General features: G+C 42.8%; 1 protein-coding gene across 1 annotated transcript in view; it reads left to right on the top strand.

Moving 5' to 3' along the window:
- The window catches only part of CDH23 (cadherin related 23), a 2,508,764-nt gene that overhangs the window by 300,881 nt on the left and 2,193,097 nt on the right, over window positions 1-14,786 (top strand). The window contains exon 7 of the mRNA XM_044056944.1: window positions 13,156-13,304. Coding sequence (XP_043912879.1) covers window positions 13,156-13,304 — 149 coding nt within the window. The remainder of the gene's footprint in view (window positions 1-13,155; window positions 13,305-14,786) is intronic.

The following is a 14,786-nucleotide window of genomic DNA, read 5'->3' as shown; positions in this document are numbered from 1 at the left end:
CACTGCCAGCCCAGCTAGAGAGAATTTTGTAAAGAAATTCTGTGTCATTTGTGAATAGTAATATGATTTGTATGCTTGCCTTAAAATGTAAGAAAACTATATGTGCTGTACTGAGCTTCAAAACTGTAACCACAGTGCACCCTGCTGAAAAGAGCAGAAATGTGTATAAACTATATGCCAATGCAAATGTATGCTTTCATAGTAGTAGTTGGAATATACAGATTTAACTTGCAAAACTCTAAGAAAATAAGGTGATAAGTAAAGAGTTTTATGATGTGTTATAAAGTTAGCTTATCTCCGCTAAGAGACAGGCTGTCTAGGGTAGGGGATTCTTTCTATTGTCTGGAAAAAGAGGTAATTGCAGGTTTCCAAGGTAATTGTTTTACGACTTCCAGTTTTAGACAAGCTTCTAAGAGAGAGTTGTCAGCTTCTGAGAGATAAGTATTTTTAACAGAGACATGTTAAATTATAAGTTCCTGCTAGCCTGGGAAGTAGGCAGAGGGGACAAGAATGATGTAATCTGAAATGATTCAGCAGTAATGTGTATTATTAAATTAAGAACTATCTCAGAAAGAAAGTTAGTGCATTTTGTATTTTGTTTTGGATCTGACCACATCACCAGCACATTGCCTTGCTCTATAAGTAAGTTATTTAGAACATAGTTTCTCTTAGAGATAGATATGAATATAGCAAGATTAGTTAGATGTTTCCTGTTTTTATGTGAGACTGTCCTACCATGTTGTTTTAAAGTATTTCCTGTGATTGTGAGCTCTATTGTCACTGTGTTGAGTTAATGAGTATTGTCTTGTGCTTTTATTGTTTATTATTAAATATATTTAAACCTTTTAATTGTGGCTGGTTTTGTTTACAGATCTTTAAGATCTTAGAGTACTTGCATAATTATTTGGGGATTCTGTACAAGCCACTCCAATAGCCTTCATGTCTTAGTCACACTTACCATTTGGATAATAGTATCATTACACAGTAAGATTGGGCACCCTTTGGTAGGGGCCTTTATAGTAGCTGATAAGTAAAGGTGGTTGGTGGCAGTGATTACTACCTTATAGTCTGGGCAGAAGGGGGCATAGCTAGTAAACCTGTGCCAGCCTTCCCCAGGAGTGTGTGTGTGTTTGTATTTAAACCAAATCTCAAAGTGTGTGTGTGTGTGTGTGTGTGTGTGTGTGTGTGTGTGTGTGTGTCAGGTACTTGGGCGGGGACATGAGGCACTGGTTGGACAGAGAGGGTGCTGGAGGTTTTGTCTCAACCATTTGGGTGAGATCTTAACCCTAGAGCTGTGCCAATTGGGAGACTAATTGGGGATTTGGAAAGAGACAGAGAACCAGCCCTAGACTGACTGTGATCTCTGTGTGCTCTTAAGGGAAATTGTACTTTACTGTGTGTGTGTACATGTCATCCTCCCAATGTGCACGTCCCTCACTGGTGAAGACTGAGGCTCTTTGATTGCTGACCAGTGCAGGGGCATCACACCTTGTGTGGTACTAGTATTACAACAGATTGACACATCATGTTTAGTCATCTTCTGGTCACCTTCTCCTCTTCCTCTGTTTTCCTGTCATTCTTTCCATCTACTGTAGTGTCCACTGTCCTGTCGGATTCTTTTTAATAATGACTCATCTGCAAAGCCTAATCTTAGCTGTCTTCTGTAAACAAGCACACACATGAGTTGTAAAAGTTGTAGAAATACAATAAAGTTAACTAGCTAGTTACAGAAAACTTTACTTCATTATAAATGTAGATATTGTACCATTGTCTATTCTGTCATCACTCTTGTATTACTGTACAAGTTTTACATGTCCTGTTACTGGAGCTTTTATCCCTGGGTTTCTGCTGAAAATGGGTTCTAGGACTATTCAGACTTTTCCAGTAAACAAATGTCAAATAAAACAAATACATCATTTTAAATGTCATTCTATAATTCATGTCTTCACTTGTAGATTGGAAATAAAGACAAAACCATTTGTAATTGCTAAACATGTCTGCAATGGAACTGATGTGAAGAAATTGAGTATGTGCAGCATAAATAACTTTTTGGAGATATGTGAATGCAGTCACAAGCCAGAATGTAAAAATCCTTGTACAACGCATGATGTCACGTGACTCTCACACTTACTGTATAGACTAAAGCATGAGATGAAGTACTGAACTTCTACAGCAGCATATTGCTTTAAATGCCTCATAATTCCAGGGACTGTCTGTGTGGACTTTTACATGTTCTTGCTATGCCCTTATTTATTTTCTCTGAATTTTCTTTTTTGTATACAACCCAAAAAACTTGCTAGTCCACTGCATATACTAAAGTATGTGTGTGCATGCATGTGTGTGCTCATGCACATGCAAGAGGTAGTTACTTTATCCCTTACATATATGAATTCTTGGTCTCATGGTCCATGGACTTGCTAGGTTAACACATAGCAAAAAAGTGTGGGGGTGTACATTTGTACCATACAATACAGTCTGTTAACTTTGATTGCTGTCACTGTTTTTCTTGCAGAGTTGCTGCATGGTGATACTGTGTTATATCATGGCCATTGCAAGTTATTGGTCTTTAATCATCTGCTTTTACTGTGTTTGTGTTTCTTTCCACTTTATTGCAGTTATTTTGCTGCATTTATTACTGCTTGGTAGTAGCCTGATTAAACTGTAACTGTTATTCTAAGGGTCTGTATCAGAACATCAAAGTTTTAAAACTTTGAATGTTCTAATATCGACCAGTTTTAATCGAACGCTAAAAATAGCGAAGCTGCAGAACACCGAATTCTGTCCTAGGGAAAGAATTTGGTTGGCCGGTTCCGTGGCTTCACTATTTTCAGCGCTGTGGTGGAGATTTACGGGTTGGGTTCAGGTAAGTGTGCAATTGTGTGGTTGTTAGGGTTAGGGCGTGGGTTAGGTGAGTTAGGGTTAGGGCACAGGTTAGATGAATTAGGTTTAGGGGCGGGTTAAGTGAGTTAGGGTTAGGGCGCGGGTTAGGTGAGTGTGCGATAGTGACAGACCTTAGGGTTAGGGTTAAGGTATGTGGATAGATAATAGTGTATGTGTAGTTTAGTGTAGGGTTAGTTGTAGGATTACAAGTGCATGTGTGTGTATTGATGTTTTTTAGGTGTGCTTGTGTTGTGTGTATATGTTTCGGAATAGCAAATTTTTTCCCAAGGAAAAAATTCGCTGTTCTGAATGTTCGATATTATGTGGTTTAGATATTTTAGGTTCGATGAAATAGCGTTCTCTATTTTCATATTTTGATAACGTGATATAAACGCTTATTCTAAGCCTTTAGTTGAAGCACTTGGGCTTCAGACCGGTTGTTTTACATTAAGAAGGTTTGTGGTCTGCGCTGTTGTGGCAGGACAGGTAACTTACATCCTTCTAAGTTGGGAGCTGCTGATTGAAGGCTTAGTGTCTGTTATTCTAAAAGTGTATTAGTTCTGGTTTAAGCACTTGGGCTTCGGGCCAGTTATTTTACATTAAGAAGGTGTGGCCTGCACTCTTGTGGGAGGAGAGGGTAGATTCTGCCATTCTGAGCTGGGAGTTTCTGGTTTAAGGCTTATTGTGCCTGCTTATTTGAACTGTTTTTTCTGAAATTGGTACACCTTGTTTGCTGCAGCATAGACTAAATTCAGACCTGCTAATCTACCTTTGTTTGTATAACTTAGTCCAGACCATCTTTTTTTGGAGAAGGTTCCACTGCACCCAAGTGGCAGGAGTGTGCAGTTAGAATTTCTATGATCGAAGATTGCTGCAATGGGTTCAGTTTTTAGCTTTTTATTGGTTAATTGGTTTAAATCAGTTTTCTCATTTGCTACTGTTATATTAAAAAAAAAAACACGTTATGCATCGCCACTTAGCTGGGGTTAAACTATTGCTGGCACCATAAAGCATGCTCTTCAAATTTTCCTTAGAACTAGCCAGTTTTTTAGTTTTAGCACTCAGTCTGTTTCTTTGAGCTCAGCACTTGTTCAGAACTCATTTTAAGCCTAAATAAGCTACAAATTACTACAGCACTCACCTTTCCTCACTTGTCTAGAGGAAAACAGTTTTTAGTAGTTAATAAATAAGCACCTATCCAGGCATGTCTAAGGGTCAGCTCCCAGTGTTTTCTCCTGTCTACCTGATGAATCTGGGCATCTTGGGGCAATGGTGCAATTGCCTCATTTACACAGACAACCCTCTCCTCTTACCACCCAACACTGCAACCTGTTAGACATGCACTTATATAGCCAAACTGGAAGCAAAGCTGTCTTCACCCAAGACTGGACTAGACAGTCAAGAGGAGAAGGTAAACACTTGCACCACACCACACTCATCATATAGTCCTTCAAAACCTACACCACCAAAACACACACACACACACACACACACACACACACACACACACACACACACAGAGCAACACAAAACACACACCTACATTCATGGAGACTCTCAGTAAAACTCTGCTCAAGCAACAGAGACCTCCAAAGTAGAAATGCAAGCAATCTCCACCCCCCCCCAACACAACCCAAATGACACACAGCCCACAAACTCACTGTGCCATTCAACCACTGACCATAAGGCATAACAACGTACCCAACACTCTAGTCATAGGTGACTCTATAGTCAGACACACTGATGTTCCACTTACCAGTCTAAACAAGGAGAAAGTTTCTGTCAGCTGCCTGTTGGGTGCCAGGATCCACCACATTTCGCACCCACTCAGGTCACTCCACAACAAGTACAAATATGACTCTGTCATTGTCCATGTTGGTGTGAATTACCTGAGATGTACCTCCATGGACTACATGAAGAGAGACATGGAGGAGCTCTCCGATCTTGTAGCCCAGGCAGGTATGACTCTAGCCCTGAGTAGCATCCTGCCATCACCCGGAATGATACCACAGTACAAGGACAAAATGATTGGCTTCAACAATTGGCTAAGCTTCTGGTGTCATTATAAGGGGATCCAGTATCTGTCTGCCTGGGATGACATGACAGACCACGATGCTATGACAGAGATGGCCTGCACCTGTCGCCCTTCGGATTCCGGATACTGGCCAAGGCTATAGGCAAGGTTCAAATGACAAATTCACCATCATAACAGGTACAAGCAAGCAAAATCTGAGGGTAATGCTACTCAATGCTAGAAGGCTAAACCTTAAAATGCATTCACTCAAGGCACTCCTTAAAATGTAGAACATCGACATCTGTGCAGTGACAGAGACCTGGTTTAAGGCTCCAGAGAGCACCCCTACTTTACCAGGCTGTAATTCATACCATATCTTTCGGCCACTTAACCTGAACCGAAACACTAAAGGCGGAGGCGTGTCCATATTCATTAAGGATATCCACACTTCCAGGCTAGTTGCTTAGCATAATGCATCTGAGATTATCCAAGTGCAACTAACTCTGGGCAATACCACATTCCAAATTGTAACTTGCTACAAATCCCCCAGCATGCTCCAGGATTCCCACTCCTCATTTCTTGATACACTGGAAAATATTAGGGTACAACCCAACACCCTAATAATGGGTGATTTCAACTACCCCACCATTAACTGGAAAAACTACTCCTGTACCAACGCTTTTGCTCAATGTTTTCTGGAATTCGTAAATTCCAATGCCTTGGATCAACTTATCCACACCCCCACCAGGGGCAGCAGTATCCTAGACCTGGTCATTACCAACATGGGCGACCTGTGTTGCACACCAGAGGTAAATTCCTCATTGGTCAGATCAGACCAGAAGAGAAACACCCTAGACATCCACATCCTGCCCCCACCCCCCATTAGGGAAACCACCATAAAAACTTCACACTTCTTAAGACAGAAGTGGCAAACTTCACAACACCCATGCAGATCGACAACTAGAAAACAAGACAATAGAGGTACGACTGCGGAATCCTACACAAATGCACTTTATAAGCACTTACACGAGCACATGGATCATGCTATCCCTAACAGAACCAAGATACTATCCTCTAAAAAAAGGAAGCCGATCTGGTGGTCCCCTGTCAAAAGAAGAAAGAAACAGTTGCAAAAAAGAGTAAACTCCCATGATTGGAGGAACTCCCAGGTCAGCCTCAGTAAGAAGCTGAGATCCCTCATAAAATCCTCTAAAGCTTGTTACAAAAACAAAATTGCCACTGATTCTAAAGACAACCACAAAGCATTCTATAGCTATGTCAAGAATCTCAGTGGCAACACTCAGATCTGCTCTGAGTTACAGCACAATGGCACTAAATATACAGAACCAACTGATATTGCCAACACCCTTCCAGATAGGTTCAATGCTAACTTTACCCCCCCTTTCACCCCCTAAATTGCCCATCATTGTACTGGAAGAATGCAAAGTTCCTGTAATCACGGCTGCTCAGGTAAAAACCACACTCTCCAAAGCTAAGAACATAGCATCCATGGGACCTGACAACATCCCCAGGCTGTGTTTTACACAAACTACTGAATGAACTGGCACCCCACCTAAGCACCACGTTCAGTCATAGCTTCACCTCAGGCTTTGTGCCTACTTAATGGTGCACAGCGATGGTTATCCCACTCCACAAAGGATGAGCCACCGCTGACCCCGGGAACTACGACCCCTTTAGCCTAACAAGCCTGGTCTGCAAGGCCAATGAATGTATCATCATGGAACTTAAAAACAAAGACATTGGTAATCTCCAAACTCTGGACCCCACCCAGTTCAGGTTTGTAAAAGGCAGATCATGTCTTCTAAACCTGATAGACTTCTTTGAAGCAGTCACCAAAGCCATAGATGAGGGTTAGGTGGTTCACACAGCCTATCTAGATCTCGCCAAGGCTTTTGACACCATCCCCCACTCTGGAATTATAGGTAAACCCACTAAATTAGGTATAAATCCCTATGTCACAAGATGGGTTGCCAACTGGCTCACTGATAGAACCCACACTGTGAAAGTAGCAGACTCCAAATCCGACTTCAGACCAGTGACAAGTGGAGTACCACAGGGTTCAGTCCTGGGTCTTTTCCTGTTTGGTATGTACTTTTTTGAAGTACAGGTTAACACAGAAGGTCTTTGGCTAATGAAGTTCACAGATGACTGCAAACTAGGAGCCACAATCGAAACTCCTAACGATGTGGACATCCTACAAAATGGCTTCACTGAGACAGATGCCTGGTGTCAAAGTCATGGCCTCAAGATCAATGCCAAAAAGTGTATTGTCATCCCCTTTGGTAAAAACTCTGTACCCATGAGCTACCACATAGGTGGTAGTCTACTTAACACCGAAAGTGTGATAAGAGACCTTGGGACACAGGTGGACAGTAGTCTCTCCTTTGATAATCACATCGCCACAGTAGTCAGGAAATCCTTCTACGCTGCACACCTCATAACAAAAGGTTTCTCATCCAGGAAAAAAGAGGTCATTGTTCCCCTCTACTCATCACTCAGACCCATTATAGAGTACAATGCCCCTTTTGGTATGTACCTTACAAGACATCTACAACAACTGGAAAGGCCACAGAAATACCTCACAAAGAGGATTACCGGCCTCAAACAGATCCTCTACGCAGACCGTCTCAAAAAACTCCAGCTTTACTCCGTCACATATTGCCTACTCAGAGGTGATCTCTGCCTAATATACAAAGCTATGTCAAACCCAGAGCTGGTGGACATGCTCCACTTAAAGAAATCCCAATCCCTCCGAGATACACACTCTAGGAACCTAAACCTTGTCACCACAATGGACAGAACATGCTGGTGGGATAGATTCCTGTCCCAGAGACTTCCTGTACTCTGGAACAAACTACCTATCTGTATCAAACAAATCTCCTCATTAGCACTCTTAAAGAAAAATCTTGATGATTGGATGGGAAATAGAAAATGCACCCTGGGGGATCACCTCTGTGGCCCTGCTCAACAGGGGCAGAGGAAAATAATTTTCTTGGGTGGCGAAAGCCAGGGTACCTTTTTGGCTAGGCTTGTATAGGCCTTAGGGCCGATAACCTAGTACCTACCTGTGAAAAGTGATTTTACAGGTACTGTCCAATCATATATGGATGTCTTAAAGAAGTATTGTTCCAGCTTCTCCAAAGCACCAGTTCTTAAATTCATGGGCCTCTGGCCTCTCTTCAGAGCGGAGCCAAAGTGGTAGTCATACTGACTAGGGGAAATCTGGCCAGAATACTGGGTGAATTCTGCTGCTCTTATTGTCGGATACCAGTTTGAATGTGTTGTGGCAGTGAGTGAGAAGTTAATGATAGCAGTGAGATAGTTGATGAAGAAGATATTCTTTCCACTGATTTTTATTATAGTGGTTTAAGTATGTGACCCACCGCGCGGGAAACTGTGCTTCAAATGCATGTTTTGTCATTTCGTCAGTGTGGGTTGCCGAGGTGTTTGACGTTTTAGTGATGTTTAGAAATCAAAAAGCTTGGTTTTCTATAAGTGTTCAGAGGCGCTTATGTGATTTCTGGGGTATTTGATTCTGATGAAGTCTCTGGATAAGAGATGAAAGCGCTTAATCCGATATCTTTTGTGCTGTGTGTTTTTTAATAAACTGTTGAAGTGAACGGCTGAGACTTGTGGATTTTTGAATTGTACAGCCTCTATTGGATGACTACCTGAAATTCATCATTTGGTGCAGTGCGTGTTTTTTGTGGATTAATAGTGGTTTAAGTACCCAAAAATGTTTTTTGAATGTTGAAATGTCTAAAGATGGAGATATAAACAGTTATGGACAGATGTGCAGCATATTGAAAAAGATGCAGAGTTCCAATGCTTGGGAATTTACCTTGGATCTTGACTCTGCATTTGAATGGATCACAGATCTCAGCTTTGCTCACCTCCTATGGTAGAGCAGCGGAGTTGTGAGCATTGGGAGAAGTAAATGAGAAGACTTCAGGAGCTTCTGGCCACTGTCAGCTTTGAGAAGTGATGTTAGGGCCTATGACATAGCCAGATTAATTTGTAGATGTAGCAATGTGAGGCAGTGACCAAGGGATAGAGGGTCAGAAAACTCCAAGAGGATGCCTCATTGTAATTCTCAGACTCATAAATAGAAACTTTGAAACTGCATGGAAAAATAAAACACTAGAAAAATGCTGGATAACCCCAACATACATTGTGCCCTGGCCAGCTGCTCTCCTTTAAACTTGTTTTTACAGTGGACCAATATCAGCTTGCACTTCTAATATAAGGAGCATGCCTCCCTTACATCTCCAAATGTATGTATACCAACTCTGAGGTTGTTATACTTTAGAGAAAACAGAATTCCCTGGGAAACCACAATCTCAGAAGATCCAATCCAAGAAGATGCAATTCCCCACTTTTGCACATGCAGTCTCATTGTTCAAGGACTGCTGGAATATCAAACCGTTACCATCCTGGAGATGGATTAAATAAGATGTCTTCTACATTTCAGGTATCTAAGGAGGGGGGGGCATGGATTGCTACTACTACTAGAATGAACTGTGAACTCATTTGTGTATTCTAGTCCCGTAATATGAGCTATTGTCAATATGATTTGAATGATTAGAAATTGAGACAACATTACAAAAGGAACCGATTAATTTTGAGAATAAATTATAAAAAAAGGTGATGGTTTTATTTAATCTATGATTTATAGCTCAGTATTTATGTAAGGTGCACAGCTGGGCAATGAACATGTTTTGAGTGAAAGAGGAGTGTGTATTAAATTTTCAAGGCATTGTTCATTTGTTAAACAGTTGGAAAAAATAAGAAAACAATTGTGTATATGGATTGGGACTGGGAAGTGTGTATTGATGTGTTTATAGAAAATGGTAATTTGAAATGTCAGAAACCAGCAATTTGTTGGTACAATGAGGTATGTTATGCATCGTATATGGCAAGCAAAAAGATGTTTCTAAAGTTTTGAACTGGGACATTTTAAAAGGTCACTTCCACAGTTAGTATGCAGAATATTGCAGATTGGTTGTAAACCTAAAAAGTGGGTAGAAAGAGGTGTACACAATGTGGTAAAGAAATGTCTTCACGATGGTAAAAAAAATCAAGGGGAAAATGACGAGTGAAGAAAAACAAAATGAGGATGATAATGACCCCCATGGTCCAGAGTTTGAACCCAGAATTAGTAGAAATATCACCAGAGAAAGCTACTCAGCCTGTTAAATACATACAAATTCCAATGTTACAGTATGTTGGAGCTTTCCTTGTGCACTGCTGTGGGTTGGAGCTTTCCTTGTGCACTGCTGTGGGCTGGAGCTTTCCTTGTGCACTGCTGAGTGTTGGAGCTTTCCTTGTGCACTGCTGAGGGCTGGAGCTTTCCTTGTGCACTGCTGTGGGCTGGAGCTTTCCTTGTGCACTGCTGTGGGCTGGAGCTTTCCTTGTGCACTGCTGTGGGCTGGTGCTTTCCTTGTGCACTGCTGAGTGTTGGAGCTTTCCTTGTGCACTGCTGAGGGCTGGAGCTTTCCTTGTGCACTGCTGTGGGTTGGAGCTTTCCTTGTGCACTGCTGTGGGTTGGAGCTTTCCTTGTGCACTGCTGTGGGCTGGAGCTTTCCTTGTGCACTGCTGTGGGCTGGAGCTTTCCTTGTGCACTGCTGTGGGCTGGAGCTTTCCTTGTGCACTGCTGTGGGCTGGAGCTCTCCTTGTGCACTGCTGTGGATTGGAGCTTTCCTTGTGCACTGCTGTGGGCTGGAGCTTTCCTTGTGCACTGCTGTGGGCTGGAGCTTTCCTTGTGCACTGCTGTGGGCTGGAGCTTTCCTTGTGCACTGCTGTGGGCTGGAGCTTTCCTTGTGCACTGCTGTGGGCTGGTGCTTTCCTTGTGCACTGCTGAGTGTTGGAGCTTTCCTTGTGCACTGCTGAGTGTTGGAGCTTTCCTTGTGCACTGCTGTGGGATGGAGCTTTCCTTGTGCACTGCTGTGGGCTGGAGCTTTCCTTGTGCACTGCTGTGGGCTGGTGCTTTCCTTGTGCACTGCTGAGTGTTGGAGCTTTCCTTGTGCACTGCTGAGTGTTGGAGCTTTCCTTGTGCACTGCTGTGGGCTGGAGCTTTCCTTGTGCACTGCTGTGGGCTGGAGCTTTCCTTGTGCACTGCTGTGGGTTGGAGCTTTCCTTGTGCACTGCTGTGGGCTGGAGCTTTCCTTGTGCACTGCTGTGGGCTGGAGCTTTCCTTGTGCACTGCTGTGGGCTGGAGCTTTCCTTGTGCACTGCTGTGGGCTGGAGCTTTCCTTGTGCACTGCTGTGGGCTGGAGCTTTCCTTGTGCACTGCTGAGTGTTGGAGCTTTCCTTGTGCACTGCTGTGGGCTGGAGCTTTCCTTGTGCACTGCTGTGGGCTGGAGCTTTCCTTGTGCACTGCTGTGGGTTGGAGCTTTCCTTGTGCACTGCTGAGTGTTGGAGCTTTCCTTGTGCACTGCTGTGGGTTGGAGCTTTCCTTGTGCACTGCTGTGGGCTGGAGCTTTCCTTGTGCACTGCTGTGGGTTGGAGCTTTCCTTGTGCACTGCTGTGGGTTGGAGCTTTCCTTGTGCACTGCTGTGGGCTGGAGCTTTCCTTGTGCACTGCTGAGTGTTGGAGCTTTCCTTGTGCACTGCTGAGTGTTGGAGCTTTCCTTGTGCACTGCTGTGGGCTGGAGCTTTCCTTGTGCACTGCTGTGGGCTGGTGCTTTCCTTGTGCACTGCTGTGGGCTGGAGCTTTCCTTGTGCACTGCTGTGGGTTGGAGCTTTCCTTGTGCACTGCTGTGGGCTGGAGCTTTCCTTGTGCACTGCTGTGGGTTGGAGCTTTCCTTGTGCACTGCTGTGGGTTGGAGCTTTCCTTGTGCACTGCTGTGGGCTGGAGCTTTCCTTGTGCACTGCTGAGTGTTGGAGCTTTCCTTGTGCACTGCTGAGTGTTGGAGCTTTCCTTGTGCACTGCTGTGGGCTGGAGCTTTCCTTGTGCACTGCTGTGGGCTGGAGCTTTCCTTGTGCACTGCTGTGGGCTGGAGCTTTCCTTGTGCACTGCTGTGGGCTGGAGCTTTCCTTGTGCACTGCTGTGGGTTGGAGCTTTCCTTGTGCACTGCTGTGGGCTGGAGCTTTCCTTGTGCACTGCTGTGGGTTGGAGCTTTCCTTGTGCACTGCTGAGTGTTGGAGCTTTCCTTGTGCACTGCTGAGTGTTGGAGCTTTCCTTGTGCACTGCTGAGTGTTGGAGCTTTCCTTGTGCACTGCTGTGGGCTGGAGCTTTCCTTGTGCACTGCTGTGGGTTGGAGCTTTCCTTGTGCACTGCTGTGGGTTGGAGCTTTCCTTGTGCACTGCTGTGGGCTGGAGCTTTCCTTGTGCACTGCTGAGTGTTGGAGCTTTCCTTGTGCACTGCTGAGTGTTGGAGCTTTCCTTGTGCACTGCTGTGGGCTGGAGCTTTCCTTGTGCACTGCTGTGGGCTGGTGCTTTCCTTGTGCACTGCTGAGTGTTGGAGCTTTCCTTGTGTACTGCTGTGAGCTGGAGCTTTCCTTGTGCACAACTTGGGTGTAGAGCTTTCATTGTGCACCAGTCTAGTACTTATTGTATATGAATAACAGGGTTGCTGTGTGTGAAGCCCCATCTGCCAAAATGCTTAAAAAGTACAAAAGCAAGGCTGGGAATTTACTGTTACTCAGTTTGAACTGCATTGTATTCTTAAACATGTTGGGACTTTCATTCATATATACTATAATAACTGCAATATGTAATACATTTATTTAACATTTGTTGACCGGGAAAGTCTGACTAGGACAGAGCATATTTTCAGCTGATGCCCAGAAAGAAATACTCTAGATGCATGCCTTTGGAATGTGGGAGGAAACCAGAGTACCCAAAGGAAATCCACGTGAATGCAGGGAGGACATGTAGACTCTGCACAGAAGGCACCACAGCCGAGAATCAAACCAGAGAACCTCTTTCTGTGAGGCGATAATGCTAACAACTGCACCCACTGTGGCCACCCTGACTATACAGACAGTGATTATAATGAGATATTCTGTGAGCGGCTGCACATCTGTCTGCTTTTATTTGCAGCTTTCCATATCTTCTGTAGCAAGTGATTTGATCAGTTGTATCATCAGTGGCTGTTTTATAAGACTGCTTGGACATGCAGAAGTTAAGATATAAAAATCCACAATAAAATATTTCTTAGTTTACATTTGCTTCAATTGAAATAATTTAGTTTTTTCTCAGATTTGTTCACCTAGTAACTGTTAATTTATCTTTACTCAGATAATGGCCCAGCAGGAAGTAGAAGAACTGGAACAGCCAGAGTTTTTATCACCGTTTTGGATGTTAATGACAACAGACCAATCTTTCTGCAGAACAGCTATGAGGCTACAGTTCCGGAGAATGTCTCCATCTCTGCCAGCATTGTGCAGGTCAGTTTCCACATGATACCATCTGTAGTAGTCATTTATTCTTTGGGCAGTTCTGGACTTGAGACCGTCAGCACAGATATCTGTGTGACAGGATCTTATTTACCAACAAGGCAAGGGAGAAAATCGTTAAATCTTCTAGACTGTGTTTGTAGTCTATTATGGTGCACTTATGTTACATAAAGAAAATACCATGAAAGGCATACTTCAGTACTTTACCGAGTATTTTTGCAAAGAAAGCAGCATCATAAGTAATAGATGACTAACATGAGTCAGATGGGTATTTATTTATTTATTTTTTTATTTAGTAACACATTTTGCCTTTCAGTGATGTAACTTGTAAACAGCTGTAAGAACTTTACTTCCTGTTGCAGAGCAAGAACTCAGTTCTGCCTAAAATCAGACACTCAAGTCTGTCTGGTTAATGGGGGGGAAAAGGAAAAACAGACACACGTGCTCAGGTTTATGTCATTAACAGAAAAAGAATACAAGTTCCACTCGCTGGACTTTGATGCACAACATCTCCAATCCACTGATTAACTGTCTGTCTGTCTTGCTCACATTCTGATTTTTTTAAGAAAATATAGTGGTATTAGAAAGGGTTACAGATGTCTGGTCGTGTTAACAAAGCAGTTTGCCTTTCTAGCATTTTCTCATGGCTAATATATATTAATGAATTAAGTGCTCAGTGGATTGATTACATTGTTAAAACTAAGAGGATAACTTTTTTCCTTTTACACTGTGCTGTAAACATAACTTTCAACCATCCCTAATTTTGGAGAATGTCTCTAATTTTGTCACAGAATGTTACTCCTTTCCTTGTAAATTTTGTAAGTGGGAGTCTGCAGCAAATGAGTGAGGACTGACATCACCACATGGCACAAGTATTTGTATGTAAAGACTTTCTATTTCTCAGAGAATACATAGTACTACACATCTGCTTATTCTAACTGCAGTTGACCTGAGTAACACCTAAAAATAAATGTTTTATTTTGGTGCTTAGTTACTGAATAGTTTCTGGCACTGTTGCTGATTCTTGGGTGAAGATATTACAGTTAAGGTTATGAAGGAAATATGATGTTACATGTTTCTACAGGGATAATGACTGGAATGAGTATTCCTGTTTATCATATAAAGTCCTTCTAGATCCTTTTTGGGACGTCTTGTCCTTGATCAAGATGCAACCCTAAGGCTGCCTTATTTTTTTTAACTTACCCATCTAATGCATTATGAAACTTGTCTTCCTTGACATGCACATCATTCTTAGACATCCAAACGTTATTACTGCATATGGACTGTCTAAAGTTCTGCAACTATGTAAATAGAGCAATCTATCATATCTGTTGTAAAACTGCAGTTTACCTGCATCGCTTATTACTTCTGAGCCCAGGTCATGGCTGAAAAGGGTCTCTGGACCAGTCTACCTATCCAGTTGCAAATAGTAAGTTAATTAATGAATGAATATATAAATAAGTATCTGTATAA

The sequence above is a fragment of the Protopterus annectens genome, chromosome 14.part0, assembly GCF_019279795.1.
Source record: "Protopterus annectens isolate FY-2018-M chromosome 14.part0, PAN1.0, whole genome shotgun sequence".
Taxonomy (NCBI): Eukaryota; Metazoa; Chordata; order Ceratodontiformes; family Protopteridae; genus Protopterus; species Protopterus annectens.
The sequence above is the reverse complement of the archived record's forward strand: the minus strand, read 5'-3'. Positions and strand labels throughout refer to the sequence as shown.